Genomic DNA, 23,723 nt, shown 5'->3' with positions numbered 1-23,723 from the left:
GTAGCTCATGGTTTCACTGTTGATGTGGTCACGGGTTGTATGCATGGTATATTAAGTTCAACGTATTACTGTTGAAATTTGCTTTAATGAGGCCTCACTGTAACTTTGTCATACACAATCATAAAACATGCTGGCATGATTTTGACCAGTACTGAAAAAGATTCAGTACCAGGTTACCGGTAGGACAAATACACCCTCTAAACGCTACAGAACACCAGCAAGCATATTAGTTATCACATAATATACAATGGTTTGTCAATGGCATCTCCACATGCGACCATAAAAGACAGAAATTAAAGTCTGTATTAGTACTTGAAGTAAAAGTCACAGCCTGCAGCATCAGCACATACAACATCCCATGGCAGACTGCTTATCCCCAACTTACTCCTTTAGTTGCTTGGTTAACTTCACAACCTGAGAAGCCAGTGACATACACGTTTCCACAACCACGAGGTATCGCGAGCACATGGTGTGCCCCTGACGCTCTGCAGTCTGAGAAGGTTTCTCTCCGCTTTGATTCTGCATTGTAACGTTGGCTCCATACTCCACCAATGTCTATCAAGAGGAGCACAACAAGTCATCACTAAGGAGCTTCATATTTGTCCATGAATTATTCAATACATAAAAACATAGTATAATATATTGACAGTGTAGAGACAAACATACACATATAGCTTACACATTCATCTGCCAAGCATGAGAGGAAGAAATCCTTACAAACAGGCGAACAATTAGCCTGAGTATCTTTAAACACAAAGACAAGTCCACCTTATGCGCCAATATCAGACTTGTCTCTGCTTACATTACCAATCCAAGACATCGCGGGTACAGGGTTCTCCGAGTAGTGGTAACATCTGAGAATCATTTCCATCTTGGCTAGTTCTCAGAAGCTGAAATCATGACCAATATGATAAACTGGCAAAACTGCAGACCATTTCTCCTGGACACATCGCACCCAAAGTTCTTAATCAGAAATGAAGCAAATCCTTTCACATTAATCTCCCCGTGACTAACTTAAAGATGTGGAAATTCTAAAGTGTGCTGCCTAGTACCCGTCCCAATTACATGTTTCGACCCACTGCTTCACCGACGTCAGATACTCGCTCAGACATAATGCATGACGCAAGGAACTCCATTGTACCCATTACAGAGAAAATGCCTTTCATAAGTTCCACTGCTTCAAGAAACTAGGTCCGCTTGTACTCAGATCAGAGACTTTTTTACAACAGAAAACTTCCAGGGTGAAATCCCTCTCACTGGCTTTTTATCATTTCTTAGGGGGAGGTGGCTTTCTCCCTTTTTCTGTCTGTTAGTATGCATACTTATTTACACTGATTGCGCAATGGGACGAAGGCATGTGGGCCTCACCATTGAGTCAACCGGGAACATTCCGATAATGCAGACACATGTTGTACAAACGGACTTCGCTGCATACAAATTGAAACAAAAGGCCATTTCAAGGGATGCGGTACAAAAGGGGGTGGTGATGGACAGAGCATCTGAACCAATCAAACACTCACACCCAGTCAAAAGATCTGGGTTTGATCCATCACCGTTCTTTAGCCCACTCTGCCACCCCAGTTCAGACATGGCTATATGCAAATCAGTCTGACCCTTTGCCTCATGGGAACAGTCCAGCCCGAACTGCCAAGCCATGCCTTCCCTGGACCGGAAACAAGCTTCCGAGGACCGGCTTCTGGCATTACAGCCGTCTTCAGCCCGGCTTGCTTGAATCCAGTGGCAAAGTGAGCAAGGAACTCATGTCATTTCAAGGGATGCACCAAAAGTCCCATATCTACTGGTACAAATATCACATGTGCCACGCGCACCACCTTCACTAACTTAGCGGTGCTGGGTGCGTTCACTTACACGACAGTGCAGGCACCCAGCTGAAATGATACAGGTTTTCAACACATGCTGTCAGTTTTAACATTTCCAAGTATGCATTTTCCACTCAGGACGGGGCAGATTTTGCACCAGCTTTTCGGAGGATTTATGACAACTTACTGGCAGAAATAGTGGCAAACCAGGCAGAGCGCCTCTTCTCAAACGTTACACTAATTCTGTGCTTGAGACAGTATTGTTTCCTAAATAAAGTTTGTCGCTGGCTTGGAAAGGTGCAGGTTTTTTTCATATTCACTGTAAAGTGTAAATGGAATAATACAACAATTATTGGTCCTTTGTTTCTTTCAAGCATTATGATAAATAATTCCCATTTCCATCATGTGGGTATGTATTTCTTTCTACAGCCCCTGCAACCCACTTTAAAGAAATCGTTAAAACAAAATTACCAAAATGAGGAGCACTTTTTGAAGAGACATTTAAAAAAAACACTAAGTTGGCTTAGTCGTTTATATATGGGGTACATTATGGAATGCATACTTCCAGCACAGTCTCTGCAAGATACAAATTATCCGATGGTGGGGAAAAGCAATTAGATATTGAGGGGCAGATGCTGTTGATAGCTAAAGTTTTGCTCGCAGAAGCAGAGCCCTGCCTTTACAGCGATGCAAGCTCACAGCGTTCCTGCAGCCCAGTATAGGCCACCCTTCCACGAAGCTGTCAGAGAAGAAGGTAACGTGGCTGTGCTCTTACAGGTGGACTGAGGGGAACTCTAAAGCCTGTGGGCATATACACCCAAGGATCCGTCCTGCGTCTTTCCCAACTGTTAGTTGATTGTTGAGATGGCACGGTGTGAGGAAATAGGGGCCAGGCGCCAGCATCTCAACTTAACCATGTCTCATGTTATACAACACCATGTGAATGAGGTAAATAATGTTAACTTGACCCTCAATTCCACTGGAACGAAAACACCGGCTGCCACAAACCTGACATCGTGTAGAAGCTAAACCCCATTCCTGAAGCAGGGTGTGGACAGGTTGGCCAGTCACAAAGCCAACAATTCACTTATTACGCTTGTCACATGTGTTCCACCGGTAGCCTTCATTAAGTCAAACTTGAAAGGACAAAGCATGGGTTCTACAGGATAGGAGCCTAAGACAGCTGCAAGATACATCAGGCCTGGACACATATGAGCACAAAACTTGACGTTCGCTTAAAGGTTGCACGTTCTGGAAAGACAACAACAGGCTGGTTCTTTAATTTCAGGATGTGCATCGGGTAATGTGGTACACACCTTTTTCTCAGAAATGCTACCATCAACTTAAAACTTATTTTATCTATTCCACGGGTCAAACCCCAAATCGCAGGAGGTAGCGAAAAAGGTAGTCCGCGTCAGGTTACTTGACTGGAACCTCCCAGGACTCCTTTTGAAACACATCCAACGCACTTATCCATATACAGGGTGAAGCATGGATAAAACAAAAGGTTGGGTCCGCACCTGTTTCAGCGAGACCCTTGACTGACTGATTTTGTTCCACCTCACCCAGATTGGAAAACAATTTTGATAACTTTTATATCAGACAACATAAAGTCTCACCTCAGCCATTTTCTAGAAGCCGCTGTTACCAAATGCATTTATATTATTGATCCTTTGTTTCTTTTCGATCTTCCAATAGACCTTATTGAAGAGCCCGGCCAAACACTTGTCTGTAGAAGAGCTCACATCGGAAATGCTCACCCTGTCCTACCCGCCTACCCTACCTCCCTTGCGCTTGGATCTCCTTCGGCTCCCCCGTTCTCGACGGTCTGGAGACCACCGGGATTGCCCGCCGACTGGAGCAGCATTCACTGAAGGGCATTGAGGAGGAGGCACGGTGGTCGAGGCGCTGCGGCTAAGGCTGCGGCTCACTGCCGTGCGGTCCGTGGTCTGTTGGGGAGCGCAGCAGGGCGGAGAGAGGGCGAGGAGGACGGGGGCGCGGCGGAGGCGCTGGAGGACTGGTCCCGGAACCGGAGCATCGGGCCCCGGTCTGCGCGGCTCGTGGCTGGGGCGCACCTGGCCCCTCTCCCATCGCGCCGGCTGCACGGTAGGAGCTGTGGAGGTGGGGTGCAGTGGGGCGGCCGCTCAGCGGCGTTTGGGCTGCGGTGCTGGCGGGAGAGTGGGGCGGTGGGTCGACGGCTCCACACGAAGCACTGCACGCACGTAGAGAAGATGCCTAATAGCCGCCCCCCCACCCCCCCACCCCTCCCCCCCCCAGGGAATGCCCAGGATTTGCTTTGTTTAAATGGAAAGAATACTGACATTGCGAACATCGGCTATTACCCACTAATGGAGTGACTATTCCTACTCAACTCGCCACTGCACAAATCGACTTTCTGCTTCAGATGTGAACAGTTTCAGGGCAGCCTAACTACGGTGATGTCCTGAAGGTATTTGCATGCATTCTGTTATTTTCATCTCGAGCATGCCGGCTCTGCACTCCCTGCCCTGAATGCTGAATCCTATAAAGTTTATCTGCCTGCAAACTTTCTTCACAACATGGCGGGCTTCTCACTCCTCTCACTCTCCATTCCTAAAATGGCTGGGGCCATATACCAGAGCCATACATCACCTCCACTGCCCACCAGATGACCATGAGGCTACATACCAACGTGGTCACAGGTCAACAAAACAGAGATAAGAGACTCTCCTCGCCTCCAAATAACAGGGAAGCTAATCTCTCTCCTCCCACCTAACAACACAGAAGATGGACTCTCTCTAAGGCACACCAACAACAGAGAAAGGACTATTACTCTTGTTTCCAATTATGCTACTCTGGCGGCCATCTTTGACTAGTACCTCATTGGGGTGGCCATCTTAGCCTAGTCATCCCTACCAACTGCTCATACGTAAGTCCTCCTTTTTAGATAGCAAATCTGAGATAAGACTCCCCTTGGTATGCAGGACCCTGAGCCAGCCGGAATTGAATGTGAAACTGCTCTGCCCTGCTATCAAAACAGTAACAACTAAAAGAGGACTAATGACTTCATCCTCCCTACTTGGTGGCCATTTTTAAACTACTCTTGCCTCTCTTTGGCGGCCATCATGGACTAGTCCTTCTGACTATTACTTACTATCGGTACCAAAGACTCCACATAGCTCTGTATTTAAATCTTTGTGTTCTTATGTGTCTGTCTTTTATCGCGGTATTTTATTACTATTGTATTTTACACTTTATATAACCTGGTGCTCTTGATGTGCTTAAGTATCTGCCTTTTACTGCAGTATTATCTTACTATTGGTATCCTACATCTTATGTAATATACACCCATCTTCACTTTTACTCACCGACAGTGCACTGATTGCCACCTCATATTCGAGTGTCTTATTTGTTACTGCATTAATTTGTTTGTACATATATTGGATTCAGTAATTCATTAGCAATTTAGCTTTTTTACTGTATATGCGGTAAGCTACACCTACCTCACCTTTATCCCTATCATTCATTGTTCGCTACCTCATTTATTTGTTGGTCCTTCCGATGTAAGCCACTTCACGATGTTGCACTGATTATTACTACCGCATTCACTTCGTTCAGTCATGTAAGCTGCACCCAGCCACTTTCTACACCTAGACTACACTGCTGTTACCTCGTACATTCTGATGGGTAAATTTGATTCCACCTAACCGGTTCTATCGCTCATATTTTGTACATGGTGTAAGCTGACTACTACCACGCATATAGGATACATTAGGTAAGCTGCACCTACGCACTGTTTGTTCTTGGATTGCACTGACTTCTTCCTCTTATACTTTTGGTCACTCACTAGTGTCATTCCTTGCCTTGTAACTAGTGGCTGACAGTTTTTATTGTCGTCCTATCTCCTACACCCAACATCACAGCCTTTCTAAAATGGAGCTTAACGGCAAGCACACTTTTAGAATTAACTACCCTTCCACACTCACCAAAAAAGCCACTAAACGTTTTAAACATAACTTCCTGAGGTCGCACCCTGAAACACCCTTGGCCGACACCTACTTCTCACCGGGCAATGGAGCCCTGAATACTGATTTCATCTTCCACACCTCACACAGAGCCCAATGGAGAAAAGCGTTCCTATCCCTACTCACCGTCTCCACCACCAGGAAAACAACTCATGGCCTAACTCTCTCTATCACACCTTCCCACCTCTTCCCTGGCAGGACTACCATTACTATCTACAATAACGGGACTGTCCTAATTCAAGCCACTGACAAGAACCTGGAACTACTAGACAACCTGTTCCCCAAGTTCAAAGAGCACCTTTCCAAGCTGCGGACCCCCACCCAGAACTCCACCAGCACTATCACCCCTGACGTCGCAGCCCCCACATACAACACCTCTACCCCCAGCCCCCGGTAAATGGCACACCTGCTGTCAACTCCCCACACTCCCCAAGGACAGTCACAAATCTCTCTACCTCATATACTAGCCGCCCCTCTTACATGACCCCTCTTATCCCCACTCATACCCCCTCCATCCCTCTCCCCCCTGACATAACAACTCCCACCCGCAACACGCCACCATCTGAACACACCACCGCTCGGAGCTTATCCACCCCCCCTCCCATCCCCCCCACGGCAGACCCCTCTCCCTCCCCAGCTCCCTCCCCACTCCCACCCACGAGTCTCTCACACCTGACACAACAACTCTCTCCCCCAACACGCCACCATCTGAACACACCACCATTCGGAGTTTATCCACCCCCCCATCCCATCCCCCCCACGGCGGACACCTCTCCCTCCCCAGCTCCCTCCCCACTCCCACCCACGACACTCTCACCCTCCCAACTAAATATACAGAACACAACGCCTCCCTTACCCTAGCATCCCCCTCTCCCCCACCTCCTATTCTCAGCCCTCACTACCCTCCTGTCTCCCCCACTGTCTTCAGCCTTCACTCACTCTTCTACTCTCCGGCACCGTCTCCCACTGACGTCACTACCTATGCCTCCCACCCACCGCCTACTTCACCTACTTCACCCACACCCCTCGCCCACAAACACGCCCACACTTTGAATGCCATCCCACTCATTAGCACAGCAGAACCTTCCAACAACGCTAGTTTATCCCCCCCCCGCGATACCCTGCCCGCTTTCCAGCTCACTACTCAACCATTCACCAATGGCTCTCACCACCAACCCCATCCCCAATGCACCTCCTGACCTGACTTTATCCACCCTCCAACAAATCAAAGAGGATATTCTACAAATCAAAAAAGATGTCCACGCAATCAAAGACCTTCTCTCCTCACAGCCCAGTCTACCTCCCACCATCCCTCTACCCCACAAACGACGCACCCTCCCTACATGCCCTCGCCCCCAACGACACCCGCGCTGGCCGACTATCCCCGTTCGCAATAACTCCCACCGCCCCCGTCGTGTCCTCAACCCATTGTCGGACCGCGACCTATGCTCTCTCCTACGCTCTTATGGCCCAGGTCCGGTAAAACACATAGCCAACACACACATCTCCATACCCACAATTCTTACAAACCCTCTGAGGCTCCCAACACTCAACAACAGAGGTTCCGTCACTAACAACCTCAGAAAAGTTCCCCTCACACTAGAAAGCTCGACCACCCTTCTCTCTCCCAAACTCAAATGCATCCTACTCAACTGCAGATCGGCCCAGAGACACTCCTCCGACATCGCTGATCTCGTCTCAGCTATGGATCTGGACCTAGCCATGCTAACGGAAACGTGGCTTACTGAAGCCTCTACCCCGATTATGGACATACTAGTCCCCCCCAACTATCACATCATTAGGCTGGACAGATCTCCTGGCAAGACGGGCGGGGGAATTGCATGCATTTTTAGGAGCAACCTCTCCGTCACTAAAGTCACCTCCCCCTCCCTTTCCTCCTGTGAACTCCTCTGCCTCGACATCACCAGCGAGGGCAAACAAGTTTTTGCTCTACATCTCATCTATCACCCGCCTGGTGACAATCTCATATTCACCCAACAACTCATGGACATGATCACTTCCAATGCCGGTCGGCAGACCACCCAAGTCTACCTGGGTGACTTCAATCTCCACTGGAACGATCAGAAAGACACAGTGGTGAATAGTCTCAAAACTTTCCTTAATGCGCTTGACCTCACCCAAATATGCGATAGACCAACACACGACAAAGGCTCGATACTCGACCTCATCATTGCCAAAGAGAACTCTACACAACTGTAGGCGATTCTACCCTGCCACTGGTCAGATCACCACATTATCACCTTCTTTATCAATGAAAAAGTTAAGCCTAACCCGGCTCAACCAATCAAATCCAAAACATGGAAAAGGGACATGAAGAATCTTAACGCCTCTACCCTGCCTCCCCACATCGGCAATCTCCTCCTTCCCCCTTCAGGTGCCTCGGATGTTCAATCACTGACCGACCACTACCTTGACTCTATGAATACAATAGTCAATGAAGTCGCCCCACTGAAACTGAAGAGAGTCTCCACCAAAATTTCTAACCCCTGGTATGATGATAGACTCAATGACGACAGGCGTACTATGCGAATGGCAGAGCGCACCTGGAGATCGGACCCTTCAGCACTGCACCTCAAAAGGCTTAAGAACAAGAGAAATGCCTACTTCAGGAAAATAAAGCGCACAAAGTCAGACTTCTTTAGCCGCCAGTTGGACCAAGCAAAAAACAGGCCAAGAAAGCTGTTCGAACTAATCAAGACCCAAACAAAGACACAACCCTTACAATCAAACAGCACAACAAGCGACACCCCACACTGTGAAGCCTTCTCTGCTTTCTTTAAGCTAAAGACTGACAACATAAGAAATGACCTCATCATGGATGTAAGCCGATTCCCCAACCACACCAGAATGGCTAACACTCAACCTAAAAACAAGGCATCTTGGCTGTACTTCGATACCTATTCGGAAGAAGCAGTACACAAACTGCTCTGCACCTTGAAGCCCTCTAATCACCTCACAGACCCTCTACCTGCTAATGCTGTAAAAGACTTCATCCTCTTGCTCCTCCCTCTCTGGACCAAAATCATCAACAGCTCCCTGCAACAAGGCCTCATTCCAGACTCCCTCAAGGTGGGGCAAGTCACGCCTATACTCAAGAAACCTACAGCTGATCCGTCTGACCTAAACAATTACCGGCCCATCACCAATATCCCCACCCTGGCCAAACTGCTGGAGAAATGTGTCCAACTCCAACTAACAAAACACATTGACCAATTTGACCTCCTCAACCCTCATCAATCAGGCTTCCGAGCGAAACATAGCACGGAAACAGCTATGACTCACATAATTGATGACGCCCTCCAAATTCTTGATCGCAATGAGTCCTGCCTCCTCATCCTTCTTGACCTCTCGTCAGCTTTTGACACGGTCAAACATGAGAACTTGCTGGAGCTGCTAAGCACTAGAATGGGTCTTTCGGGAACTGTTCTCAAATGGTTCTCGTCCTTCCTTCACAACCGGTCTCAGAAGTTCAAGATCGACAATGTGCTATCTACACCTGTGCCTGCAGATCTAGGTGTTCCACAAGGATCCTCCCTCTCCCCCACACTGTTCAACCTCGTCATGGAACCGCTCGCCACCTTGCTCCAAGCCTCCAATGTCCAATTCCATATGTACGCCGACGACACACAACTTTACCTAAAGCTACAATCCCCGGAAGATATCAAACATCTGAATTCCACGCTTATTAACACCCAATCTTGGCTGGCCGATAATCACCTCAAACTAAATGCTCTGAAAACTGAGTTCCTACTCATCTCACCCCCGGCGAAAATTTCCACCACCCAAACCTGGCTCAATAACCTAACAGCACTCAATGTCCAACCTACCATCGTGGATTCGGCGAAATCCCTAGGCATCACACTCGACGCCAAGCTCAACATGCAGCAGCACGTTAGCAAAGCCACAAAAGCAGCTAATTTCCAAATCAACACACTGAGGAAAATTAAACCCTTCCTCCCTGCCGAAGACTTCCAAACTGCTGTACAAGCTTTAGTCATCCCTCGAATAGACTACGGAATTGTGGCCCTCAGCGGACTCCCGCTATCCACAACAGCACCCTTAAGAGCCTCCCTGAACGCTGCCGCGAGACTCATTACTGGCTCAAGAAAACATTCGCATATATCCCCAGACTTGAAATCTCTAAAATGGCTGCCTTTTGAAGCCAGAATACAGCTAAAAATTTCAGTTATGACACACGCGGCCGTGCACCACAATGCACCCAACTACCTCGCTCAAAAGCTGTCTATATCAGGAGGTTCGAGATCCAATAGAAGTACAAAAAATCTACTCCTGAAACCTCGTAGATTCCGAAAGAGAAAACATACAAGCGCTCCTTCTCAGGAATGGCACCCAGGATCTGGAATGCGCTCCCTCCTGAAACCAGGCTTATCTCCTCCACTGCACTCTTCAAGAAAGAGGTGAAAACCATCCTTCTGGCCAAGATCTCCTGAACCTATAGGTGCTGAATCAGAGACTCTGCATTGCTTTGTAGCACTGTTCACCTTGTCCTTTGGCACTATACTTCTACTTGATGGGGACACTACTACGCTACTCCCTTACTACCGACCAATATATGATATACGTTGGTCTACTGATTCACTCTCCCGATGCCCCCACTCAGTGTTCTCTCTATACTAAAACATTGGTATAAGCCATCCACACACCCAAGGTGTACCTGAACACCTCTGTAGTGGGTTCAATGACTTGTGCCGTCTTATATTACTTGTTTACCTGATTGTATATTGATATGTTTTATGTATGTTATTATTATCCTACCATGTTAGTGAATTTTATACTGCTCCCATTACCTCTGTTTCATTCCTACTGCCCCTACCCTGTCTTTGTGAAGCGCTCTGATATCTGTAAGGATCTTGTTCGCGCTATATAAAACTTTGAATAAATAAGCTGGAGGACCCTTGAGCGAGTCACCTTTATCCCACGGACCTATCCACCGTCTAGGGAGCTAGTGCTTTTGTTGTTTCTTCTTCCCGCTTCTCCATTAACTGTCCCTTGTACCTTTTGTTCCCTTTTCCATTTACAATACTAGCATTTTTCTGCAGGTTTACTTTTTTATATTGCATTATTCTCTTTTGCTCCAAAAGGCTGCACAGCTCAAAGTGCAACTACATGTTGAAATTGAGTCGATATATAAATATAATAGAAAGCAATAATAGTTTTAAACGAGAGTCTAAAATGGCATTGTTTCGTTCGCCCACTTGGGAGTACAAACTGTCAAAAATATAAAACGCAATGCCCAAAGTGGATCCGACAGTTTCTGCCTATTAATCGCCACTGCAATTAGTTCTTTCCCTGTGTGGCCTTCCTTTCCCAGCAGGAATGGCCATAAACTTGGGGATTTATTATCCTGGTAAGAGAGATGAACTTTCACTCTGCTTGCAGTATTTCTTTCCCCAGAAGAGGGAGCCCGTGTGACGAGCTCGATCAGTTAAACAGAGCATCACAGACAAGCGCACAGTAGAAAGAAGGCTGAACTATCCAAGACGAATAGTTTTCACAGTAAAGTTGACATAATTCAAAGAATCATTTTGCACATGATGAATTTAAGTGGATCTACTTCATGATTTAGATATTTTACATGGTGCTAGGAACTGGAAAGGGCATGCACATGTCTCAACTCCAAACCTACCGTAGCTAAACTGTATAGTGATGGCCATTTAGTCCAAGGCTGAAATGCTCCCTAGCTGATGAGGCAAATCACACTTGACAGAAACTCATGTACGAAAGCCGGGCCATATCCGTATTCATAACCATACATTGGATATAGTATGTCAAAAGGCTAGTATAACGATACATTTTGTTTCCATAGTACCAATCCCTGGTTCATTCAAAAAGCCATCTTCTTTGCTAATGCTTTTCCAGGCAACTAAACGACCTTCAAAATACCCGTCTCAAGTACGGTAAGCAGCAAATTGATAAAAACAAGAACTTTTCTTATTCAGAGTTCTGTGCATTATCAATGATTTTGCCACTTTCGGGCAGTTTACAAATGTACCAGTTCCCCAAATTCACTCCGGTACTAAAATCAATAAAAGTGAAAGATGAAAACTCAGTAGTTACAGATGGAAGAAAAAACAGTCTTATTTGAAGTTCTGAGGACGTGAAAATCGTTTAATCTCTGGAAGAAACTCCAAATATGCAGGAAAACACACTGGCTTCACAGAGGGCCGGACTGGCCTTTCATACCACTGGGCATTTCCCAGGTGGGCTGGAGCAACTTTTCAAAGCCCAAGGCCACTGCCTCTGTCACTTTCCCCAGCTCCACGAGGCTAACTGCAGCAGGCATTGGGCGCTTCAGGGGAGAGGAAGAGCGCAAGACATCAGAGGGAGAAGGAGAGAGCGAGACATCAGCGGGAGAAGGAGAGAGCGAGACGTCAGAGGGAGGAGAGATCGAGGCATCAGAGGGAGAAGGAGATAGTGGATGGATGTAATGAGAGGCAAGAGGAAGGGAGTGGGTCTGGTTGGAGCTTTTTTGCCAGGGAAACATTTGATTCCCCAGTCTGACCCTGCCTTCACAATCGAGATATTACTGTGGAGTGCATACAGCCAATGGACCGTACACCACATTTAGAGCGTTCTCCAGACATTATAGAGGCTTTTCAGTATCAGCGAAACTCTAATTAAGGTCCCAAGACAAATACAAAGAGATATTGGGAAGTCATTGCCCACTGGCATGCCAAAATGTATGCCTATGATCAGTACATATTGGAGGCATTTCATTCCAGTGCATAAATAGTCAAACATATGAACCATTAAAAGGCAGAGAAACTACATTAATGGGGTTTTGCAATACATCAAAACATTTCTTCAATAATACAATATAAACAATTGTCGATCTGATAAACTGGAATACCCCTGAAAGGCATCAATCTTGGATCCAGCTTCTGCAGGCTAACCAGACATTTTAAAGACATAAATTGGATAGCAACGACAGGTGGTCACCAAGCGCTACAGGTGAACTGTGTGTATTGGAAGCACCCAACAAGGAATGCTGTTCTCCTAAAAGAATGCCGCTCACATTCACATTTGAAGAAGCCCTGTATTGGTTGGACATGCAAATCGTATGACAGGACCCATTAGAAAAAATTGTTAAACCTTTTCTGGAGGAGAAGGGCTTTGGAAAGAGCAATCTTGACCCACCACCTCCCTCTCCTTCAAGCAAATACCTGAGCAGGAGAAACCCACACACTATAGGCTGATTGCCTTTCACTATTGTAGCAAACAAAAGAAAAGTAAGTACGTCTTCATTCTTTCCAAAAAACTTGTGGTCATAAGTAGCATTTAACATCTACTGTAGTTAAGGTTTGGCCAAGACGTGTCGCTGAGGCAGCCATTTAAAAGTTAGTGATGAAGTGCCTGTGGATATTGACCAGGCTTCGGATGCACTGGCAGTGCTTTGGACCGGTCAGCCCCCTGTGACATGCAGACCAGATACCAGTTGTCGAGACTTTTCCACTGCGGCAGGATTACAGCATAAAACATTAGACTTGTATGTTCTTTTCTGAAAAGATGGATGGAACCGAGAGGCAGCCTTTCTCAACCACAGTGTTTACGCATTGTAGTCTCTCTGAGTTTGTAAGCATGACATCTACTTGACTCATCAGTACATCTGATAAAGAGTAATGGTCTCAAAGAACAGGTTACTTACTTTTGGTAATGCTCTTTCTGGTGACTACTGTATCTAATCATAGATTCATCATCTTGTGAATACTCCCAAGCATCAGACTTGATCTGGAGATGTTTCATAGCATGGCACCCAAGTGCCAGTAGGTGGTGTCAAAGGGCTCGTTGGCAGCTTCATCCTGCTCTGGAAATGACACTGTAGGAGCATATATGAGTCACCTCTGCATACTGATGTATGTTTCCTTCTTGACTCTCTCCGTGCCCTTGGGACTGGAATGCAATAACTGATCAGGTATTACAATGTGCAGATCGCGATCTTTTTATGCATAGAAGGGGGGGTTGGAGGATTGGTTCTTGGTATGATCAACGTAAAAGCTTGAGGCTCTTTTGGGGTGAGTCAGAGCACAGAATACATGAAGAGTGATGGCTTGGCCAACATGAAAGAAAGTCACACCCTTTGGCTAAAATGCCGCTCTGGTCCACCACACGATTTTGTCTATATAGAAATAGTGTATGGAGGCTGAACATACAGAGCTTGCCGTTTATTCATATGATGAGCTGAAGTGATCACAATGAGAAAGATTGTTTTAAGAGTCAGGAGATGCAAAGGACAGCTGCCCACCGGTTCAAATGGGTATCACATAAGAAATGTGATAATCCAATCAAGGTCACTCTTTGGCATCGCAAGAGGTTTGGGTGGAAACAAATGAACTAAACCTTTAAAAAAACAGGGATGGCTGGTCCAGTAAAGGAAAAAAGGAGAGAGTGGCCACAAATGACCGCAAACATTGCCCATAGCACATTCTTACTAGGTTAAAAACAGTACCAAAAAAAACCTGACAACTTTGCTTGCAATGGGTCTGTATGGAGAGAATCTCACCAGGCTACACACTTATCTCAGTGAATGGATTTCGTAGATGGATGTCTGGTTCTAGGATGACCTTTACAACTTCAGGAGGGGGGGCAAAAGCAGTCAACTGTTGCCAGTCAGTCTCCATTCACAGAAGTATAGATTGTGCAGGCATGGATGCAGAACCCTGCCCTGCTGCTGCTGCAGCAGAAAATTCTCCATAAGCCTCAACCTGATTGGAGGACAGATGCTCCTGGCCTAATTAGGAGCACTAGAATGGTTTGGCCATGTTTGTTCTTAATCTTCGGACCTGGGGCAGGAGTGTCAGTGGCAGGAAGGCAAATAGGAGTACTATGCTCTACTTTAGGCAGAATGCTTCTCTGTGATAGAGTCCTCTTGAGAACTCCAACATGCACAGTTGTTGACACTGTACGTGCTCGTAGGTAGTGAACAGATCGACCCAGGACTCTCCCCATTGGTGGAAGATGCTGTATGTCACCTTTGTGTGATTGCCGCTCGCAATATACTAGGCGTCACATGTTGTTAGTCTGCCTTGCGTTCAAAGATCCCGTCAGGTGGTTCCCAACCAGGGAGAGGCCCCGATGACTCAGCCAGTCCCAGAGGTGAATAGGCTTCTGACACAAGGCCCAGGACGCCAACCCTCCATGCTTGTTGCAACACAACATGACAGTGGTGTTTTCCGTGAGGGCCTAAATCAACCTCCCTTTGATGGATCAAAGACCTTCAAAGACAAGCGAAGGGCCTGCAACTCCAACAGACTGATGTGAAAGTGGGTCTCAGACAGAGACCAGAATCCTCTCATCTCTACCTCCACAAGGAGAACGCCGCAATCCAACAGCGAGGAGTCCATCGCCACCGTCAGCTCTGTGAGGGACAATTGTGGTCGAGCAACCACCACTACAGGTCTTTTGCAGTCCCCTCGGAAACCTGGATTGAGTGCGACAGGTTCCATTGCTGCTGATCCCACTAAGATTTCAGATCCCACTGCAAAGCCGTCATGTGCCATCTGGCGCAGTCCATAAGCACTATGAAGGAGAGCGAAAATCCAAGAAGAGAGCCACGCTTACCGAGATCCAGGACTGAGGCTGAAACATTGTCTGAATGTCCTGAACTGAAGGGTAAGGCTCAAAACTGCACTGTATCCAGAACAGCTTCAACGAATGGGAGACATTGCAAAGCAGTCAGGTGTGACTTCAGCACAATGAGTGAGGATCCCAAAGATGTTAACGGGTCTGCCTTCAGCAGCCAGTTGGTGAAGTAAGGGGAAGGCCGGAATATCTCACCTTCTAAGAGGTGCTGAGACAACCACCATTACTTTTGTGAACCAATGGGGAGCACTGGTGAGGCTAAAGAGGAACACAGAACACTAAAAATGCGTTTGGCCTACCTTGAATGGCAGGTAATGTCCTTGGGTCTTCAGGATGGAAACATTAAAATAGACACCCTGATAAAATTCCATTGCTTTAATAGACGTTAGCAGGGGGCAAAATTACCCAATGTGATTCTTTAAATTTCTTACATTTATTATTTCAGTTTTGGAAAATATAAAATTACAAATCTGAGCTTCGAAAAAAAGTTGGGTGAAAAAGACAGGCATCACCTAACTGACAGATACAGAAAGCGTTGCAATTCTTAACTGTGACTTAAAGGTAACTACCAGCACAACCCTTGTCCGAAGAACCTCAATGATTCAATGATTCTGAGAAGACAGGTTAGCTGTACAAGTGGTCAGAAAATAAAATGTCAAGATGACCTTAAATACTTAGTTTTACCAATTGTGAATTGTTGAACTAATAGTAATGCACCAAATGGAAACCTTTAAGATGCAAAAGGTGTTTTCTTAGATACCTTTTGAGACTCTATCCAAAAGTAAAAGTAATTCATACACAGAAGCAAAATGTTTTTCAATAAAACGGATGGATCAAACTATTTGCAATAAAAGTACAAAATATTTCTCACGCACTCCTTTTGCCTTGTGATTCCTATAACAGAAGATTGCCCTGTACCATGACTGCCAGGCAACAGGCCAAAGAAAGAATGTAATTCATTAAAAGGGCCACAGAATAGGCTAATCCTCCTCTTAGGACACAATAAAAATGTCCCTTGTTCTGTTTAACTGTTCTAAAAGTAGGTCAGCTGGCTTTAAGCGGAGGCCTTAGAAAGCCGCCCTCATGCCAACATGAGTGGAGTGCTGAGGTATTTATTTATTTTAATTTGGTTATTGGAATTTCTGTAGAACATTCCTAGCCCCAGGGGAAAATAGAGAACTGAACACAGGGCAAGGGTGATATGCGACTCTACATACAGGCTTCAGAAGCCCAAGCAGCACGTTTACAAAGACACACAAACAATGCAGTACAGAGGTAAGATACATCAGTGTGACAAAACTGCAGACAACAGAAAGATAAGCACTTAAGTATCATAAAGCAAGATCGGAGGATAGGATTTGCTTCACCACCCACACAACACCTTGGATTCTTTCACATGGACTTCAAGGCAAGAGACTCCGATGACCTTTGTAACACAGCATATCTCCAACCAGTCCATCGCGCATGTTATCTGCTTATGACCTGCTCTGGACAGAAAGAAGATGTATGTTGCGCCAGTCTTTTCACTTTAGCCGTACGGACATAGGGACAAGCAGTTACTGAATCCCTTAACGGGAATAACAAGATTTTGTACACCCTCGGAAATATAAGGAATTGTGAACAGGAGTCAGGCTGAAATCCGGAAGAACTTCAATACCATCTCGCATATAATTGAATTGCTATTTTAGTTGCATTTATTGTATGAGTTTTATAATTATAGCATTTTAATACAAACCATTGAATCCAGACCGTTTATAAGAAAGGTATTAGGAAACTCTCCCATCCAGGAACCATATATACCAATGTAATGGGCGATCACCAACGAGGTTCTCTCGACGGAGCTTTTAAATGGTACATTTTAAATGTATTACACTGTGGTGAAGCTCCCTACGTACCTCCTGGCAGCATTTTGGGCTGCCATTAAAACATCGAGGGACACTGGAGTACTCCATTCAGACTAAATAGCAACGATGGGATCCGTGGGTTACGCTAAATTCAGCACATGGATTTCACCGTATTAGGTTTTGCATTGTGTGAGTGGGGTGTGCTCAGACATTTCCCTTCTCAAAGGGATATGAGGAAAGGTTGCGTTCTGGCTCCTGTCCTCTTTAACTTATAAAAGAACTAGACACGCTGCTGAGGGAGGCAGGGCAGGAATGCCTAGGATCAGGAACGAAAATCTTCCCATTACTGTTATATGAGAATAATACATTTCTAAAGGCTTGAAAAAGTTAATTAATCAGCATGTAATATTCATGTAAAGCCACAAGTACTAGCTTTGGGGACCAAACAAAAAAATCTGGTAAAAAAATGATGACAATGGGCGTTGCAATAATGGAGGTAAAATAAGTTTCACACATGAATGATACTTTCACCTTTAAATTGTAAGTCCTTGTTGACTCGAAGGGGTCAAAGCATCACATGGGCCTTGGAAAAAGTCAATAATGCAAGATATGGATCTAAAGCATGCAATAAGAGTTTACAAACAATATTGTGGTTAGGGTTATCTTCTGGGAGTGAAGATGCCACGGCATTAAGAAATACAGCACATAACATGTTTGCATGCCTTGGGATATTATTAATCACATCAGTAGGTCATCAGGGAGGAAGGAGGGCAGTAGGGAATCTACAGAAGATTGTGTATATACCGGAAATATCAATTCTTCTGATGGATACATGCTCATGCAGATTCCTCACTTGATGAATAACTCCCAAAGCAGTACTTCTCTGGGAGGTGGAATCAAGTTAATCAAGCAAATCATGCCACATAGCTGGGGAAAAGTACCCTTCACTGCATGCCAGAGATGTGAGAGAGTACATATTAGCAAATTTATGTGAGAATGTCCAAATGGCTGCCTGGCAGATATCAGGAACCAGGACGCCTGTGGAAGATTCACGGAAGCAGCCATGGCTCTGGTGGAATGACCACAAATGCTGAAGGGTCTTTTTTTGTCCAGAGCATAGCAGATTTTGATATACAGGATGACTGAACATTAAATTATTAGTTTGGTCACCACCTTGCCTCTCTTTGCTCAAGCAAAGCCAAATCTGTTGTGTCTACTAAGATCAATGTATTGGATACTGAACGCCTAGGGTCCAGCTACTCAAATCGTGCCTCAACCTTAGATGCATATGGAGGAAAGAAAAAAGGCAGAACAGTGATAAACTGGGTAATGTGAACACCATCTAGTGTAAGAATGATGGGTTGGTGCAACATGGACAACTTAAAAAGGCTTCAAGTCCCCAAACTCTGAGTACTTGAGGGAGGGGTGGAGGGAGAGAGAGAGAGAGAGAGATAGGCGGGGGGCGGGGGAAGAAAGAGAGAATGTGTGATCAAGAGACGAGTTCTCAAAATGTTGGTCAATAAACCTTTGTTTTCCTGCACTGAGAGCGCGCTAATATTTGGATCGTGTTAACACGCCACCAGACTACGGGCAGATTTCCCTGGAGGAGCCCTTTTGCTGTGGTAAAAAAAAAAAAAAAAAAAAAAAAAAATATATATATATATATAAATATATATATATATATATATATATATATATATATATAGATTTAGAAGCCAAACCGAGCAAGTGTGCATCAGTTTGAATGAAGATGCCATCAACAAACTTAGAAAAAATCTCTTGCAGGCAAGATAAATGGAGTGGAAGGCAAATAAATGCACACAGAACTGCTAGGTAGCCTTAAAGTGTAGCCACTGACAGCCACTTATGTGCAAGAAGCAATGCAAACTACAAGACACTGGACAGGCACTATTTAAAAGTTACAATGCCTTCTGATTCATACAACTGCTCTATCCTGTTCTAGTGGTTTCTGTAGATGGCTTTTCAGCCAGTCTGCAACCTCATCAGGAAGGCAAAAGGATTTTAGCTGGCACCACTTAATCGTCATGCCTGCAGCAGCATCTAGAAATTGGGATGAAGGACCTGACCAACCTGCTGCAAGATCAATCCCACTATGTGCAGGAGGGGACAAGATGGTTGAATGCCTATTGCCAACATATAAGTGCACCAAGTCCTCCTCACCCAGTCTGGAGTGGGAACACGTACAACAGGCCGAGTCCAGCTGAACTTCAATGCACCTCCCCACGGAACCATCTGATAAGAAAAGTATGGCACAAACCTTTGGACACTTCCTGCTCTAGGCTATGGCGAAAAGATCCACAAACGGAAACTCAGATCTGGAGATCACTTCAGTCACCTCAGGCTGAAGTTCCCACTAGTCGTCCTCCAGAGAGAGGAGATCGATAGCATCAACCCTCACACTATGGGAGCCAATGGAAACATTGCCCACACTCCCCAGTCCGTAGATAAACTGGATGGTGGTGGTACTGTCTGACAGAGTTTAGATGTTGTCTCCGGAGACAGAAGGGAGAAAATCCTTTAGGACCCGACGGACCAACCACATCTTAGGCATATTTTTGACAGGCTGAACGGCTGACCCCTTAAGAGGCACAAGGGGTCCATCCACTAGTGTAGGTCTTGATGGACTGACTGGAAGATCTCAGCAACGGAGTTCAGAGGCTACATTGATGTTGTTTCTACTGCATTTCCAGACACTAGTGGGGGGCCCACATCCACTTGGCTTGAAGCACCAAATAGATGCAAGAGGCAACGAGTAGGGATGTGCAAAATTCATGTAATTTCCTTTAGTGTAACTAACAAAACTTCAGAGGAATTACGTGAAATGCAAATCTGGCCTTCTGCACAATTATTTTAGCACAAAATGTGTCCTCGCTTGAAAAAGTGGAGCAAGAACACACTATGTGCTACAAAATAGTGCAAAGAGGATTGAAAGATAAAATCTACTGTCCTGTAGTTCCAGAGACACTTACCAATCTCTAATAGCACCTGACTGAGGAACAGCAATTTGAACTTGTCTTGCCCGATGAACATGTGCAATTTGGAATAAAAACATGCTTAATGCAAAATGCAGAGGACTAGCAGGTTCAATACCTGCAGGACCAGGATGTGAACTTGAGTCAGGAACACTGCAATTTTCATCCAAAAACCGGCGATTGCCTGAGGAGAAGGGAAGGACTTCATAAAGATTTGTGTCGAACCCTACCCCAATAAAAGTAAGCCTGTGTATTGGAGTGAGGTGGGAATTTTGTACGTTGATGGAAAAGTCTAAGTCGTGGGTAGAATCTGCATCGGATGGAAATGTTTGACAACTTTCGAGGGCTCCGCCTTCACCAGTCAGTCTTTCAAGTACAGAAATACATGGAGTCATGAACTCCCAAATGAAGTGATCATGACTACCAGTAGCTTGGGGAGGTAATCAATACAAACTGGAAGACCACAAAAAAAAATGCAGGAACCGAACATAGAATCTCAATTAGTGCCTGTTGCAGAGAGGATTGGAAGATGAATACAGGTGTTCTGGAGGTCCAGGGAAGCCAGCCAATCTCCCGAGATCAAGGACAGCAATACCGGACTCAAAAGACAGCATTCTGAGCTTGTCTTATCAGATGAACAGGTTCGGAATCGAGAGATTCAGAAAAGGTCTCAAGCCTGCATTTTCTTTCTCCTAGATGGAGGTGTGAATGATTACACACCATCTGAAGGAGGGGGTGCACAGCGAGCAGGACAGTAGCGGAACTACATATCCACAGTAGATCACATGGTTGACCCCAGATCTGTTGTGATCGCCTCTTAATTGGTGATAAACTGGAGGACCATCCCTCCCTCCCACCACCAGAAGATAGTTGTAGGAGGGCAGAAGTCAGATGGGTTTAGAGGAGGAAGAGCATGTTGAATGTAGTAGGGGCTGGATATACAGATGCTGTCCCGGTCCAGATACTCCTCGGTCAACAAAGGAGTGATACATCTATTGAGGCATTAGAACAAGCTGAGATGGCTGCCGTTGCCAGATAGGCACAGCCCTAAAGGAGCCCACGCAAATTCCAATATTGTTGGTGTTATTGCCATACAGGGGAGGTCAGGCCCAGGGCTTCAGCTATTGCCCTGCTGTGCTTGAAGCGTCCTAAGAATCTGCGTTCTCACCTAATATGCATTCTCTGTGAAAGGGCATGCTCATAAACATTAATTTAAGATCCCTTCGAAAAAATTCAATGGGGAGCATCCCAGCAGGTCACCATAGGGTACCAGCCACACTCGTAGACGGGGGCCACAGTATCTGCAGAGTCAAAGCCGCATTTCAGTAACTATATAGCTGCATGGAGGCAACCACTCACCAGGTCTGAGTATGGCTTATTCCAGTGCTATCGAAGGTTGATGGAAAAGAGGTTGTACAATTCCCATAACACATGGACATATGTGCCCAAAAGGCAGTTGGAATCAAAGGTGTGTAAAGCCAAGACATCTGAAGCAAATACTTTGCTCCCCAGAGAGGAGTGGGAGGATAAAAAGCATAGGTAAGCCACAGAGGGTCTTTGGCGTCTGGTGACCTGCTAATGGAAGGATAGGCTTGAAAAGTATTTCCCCATGTAGCCATTACGAGGTCTATAAAAACCTCATCAAAAGGAAGAAAGAGCCCTGCAGAAACTGGAAGGTTGCAAAATTTCCTTCAGAATGTTTGCCATCACTTACACAGCTGTGGCGAAAAGACCTGCGAGGTAGAACCACAGAAGAAATGTCCTCTCCTTGAGAAGCATCTAAGCCACTGGAACTTTGTAAAGCATTAATATTATAATGCCACATGAGGTGATCAGTAAACTGTTCAGGCTTAGTGTCTTCAACAGAGTGGCTCAACAGCAGAGTTAGCCTTGACTTTTTTCCCTTGCCATATGAATGATAGTTTATCCTATCAACTCGACGGCCGGCACCAGAACTGGCTACATGGGAAAGGGTACAACTGATTTCAGGGTTTGGGCTGAGGGCAGCCCTGAACGAACAGGGAACAGTACATTGATAGATCTAGTGGGTTCCAAACTTGTCGAGGTGTGATGCTGGGAGGCTAGAAAAGCCACATGTGCATGAATGGATTTTCCCTTGTGAAGTAGCCCAGAGGGTTGGTGCTGCCGGGAAATAGCCAGCATAAGTAGCCAAATAGCCCTGACCTATGTCAGATCAGCCAAAGGACATGAAAACTTAGACCTCTGCTACTGTGCGCCGGGGGGTTCTCCTGACTTTGAGAAAGAGCCAGACGTCAGCGAACTGTTTCTAGACTCCGAACAGTCCCTGGAAAAGGACAGTTTTCCTGAGGAAGAAGAGTATCTCTCATTCCTATGCAACATTATATGGTTTTTGTAGGAAGATCGCTTATGAGAACATCCCCAGTAACCGATTGGAGAGTAAGTCAGCTTGGGCGTCTCCCTGCATCTGTTCAACAAAAATAACTTGGTGTTCTGTTCTCTGATGAAATTCTTATGCGTGGAAGAGCAAGAGTGGCAGACCAAGGCCTCCAGTCCAGATCCCAGACGACACATACGCTCATTGTGAGGCCCTGAAAGGGACATCTTTCTGCTGCACCATCTGCAAGGCTTGAAGACTGAGGCCCTCGAGGAGCCATTTGACTTAATTAATGTCAAAAACTGAGAATTCAGTCAGTGAGGCACTGAAAGATAGTGTGTTTTGGGCCTCGCTGACGAGGAATGGAAAAACAGGAACTGATGATTGCGTGCCCGCTGGAAATGAATATACTGCGTTGACGCCACGTTGAGAAGCAGAGTCGCAGATGGAGCCACATGGTGGCACTGGGGAAAAAGTGTTAACGATCAGGGTAAAGCATGGAAGGAATATTCATAGGCATGAGAAATCTGCAGCCATCAGAAATCACACACTTCAAAGCAACTGGATAGTTAGGTTTTTTTTAAACAGTTTTAATTTATTTTGCTTTTTAATTCTAAAATGGGCACGTTACACCCTAATTATTCCAATAAGCCCCGCAAGTCCTCCAATGCTAGTAAGATTGCATATATTGTTTTCCTAACTAATAAATGAAGTGGCAGCATGTTTCCAGTCTGTCTCAATCAGTAGAAATAAATTACTTAGGGTGCATGTGTCCTTGGACTCACAATTCACTTCTGGCACATGTTCAAGACTTAGGACAAGGACACTTGCTGTTTGCCCTCATGGGCAGAACAATGTCAGGCCTTCAGTACGATAACAAACTATCCAAATAACAATTCAGATTAAGCATATACAAATTTAGCACATACATATTAAGTATAGAACCCCGGAATTGCTACTGAATTTGATCTTTAAAGACCTTCAGAAGGAGCCCACTAGTATACCTAAAAAAAGGAACAGGACACTCGGCTCAAGAATAAAAGCACTACGACGGCTCTTACAACACCTCACACCTAAGTTACAGC

General features: G+C 45.5%; 1 protein-coding gene across 4 annotated transcripts in view; it reads right to left on the bottom strand.

Annotated features, from left to right (window-relative positions):
- The window catches only part of SNCAIP (synuclein alpha interacting protein), a 401,816-nt gene that overhangs the window by 49,814 nt on the left and 328,279 nt on the right, over positions 1 to 23,723 (bottom strand). For all 4 annotated transcript variants that reach the window (XM_078675567.1, XM_078675566.1, XM_078675568.1 and 1 more), the window contains one exon: positions 386 to 555. In XM_078675567.1, coding sequence (XP_078531693.1) covers positions 386 to 555 — 170 coding nt within the window. The remainder of the gene's footprint in view (positions 1 to 385; positions 556 to 23,723) is intronic.

The sequence above is a fragment of the Lissotriton helveticus genome, chromosome 2_1 (assembly GCF_964261635.1).
Source record: "Lissotriton helveticus chromosome 2_1, aLisHel1.1, whole genome shotgun sequence".
Lineage (NCBI taxonomy): Eukaryota > Metazoa > Chordata > Amphibia > Caudata > Salamandridae > Lissotriton > Lissotriton helveticus.
Note: the sequence above shows the minus strand (reverse complement) of the source record. Positions and strands in the feature narration are given on the sequence as shown.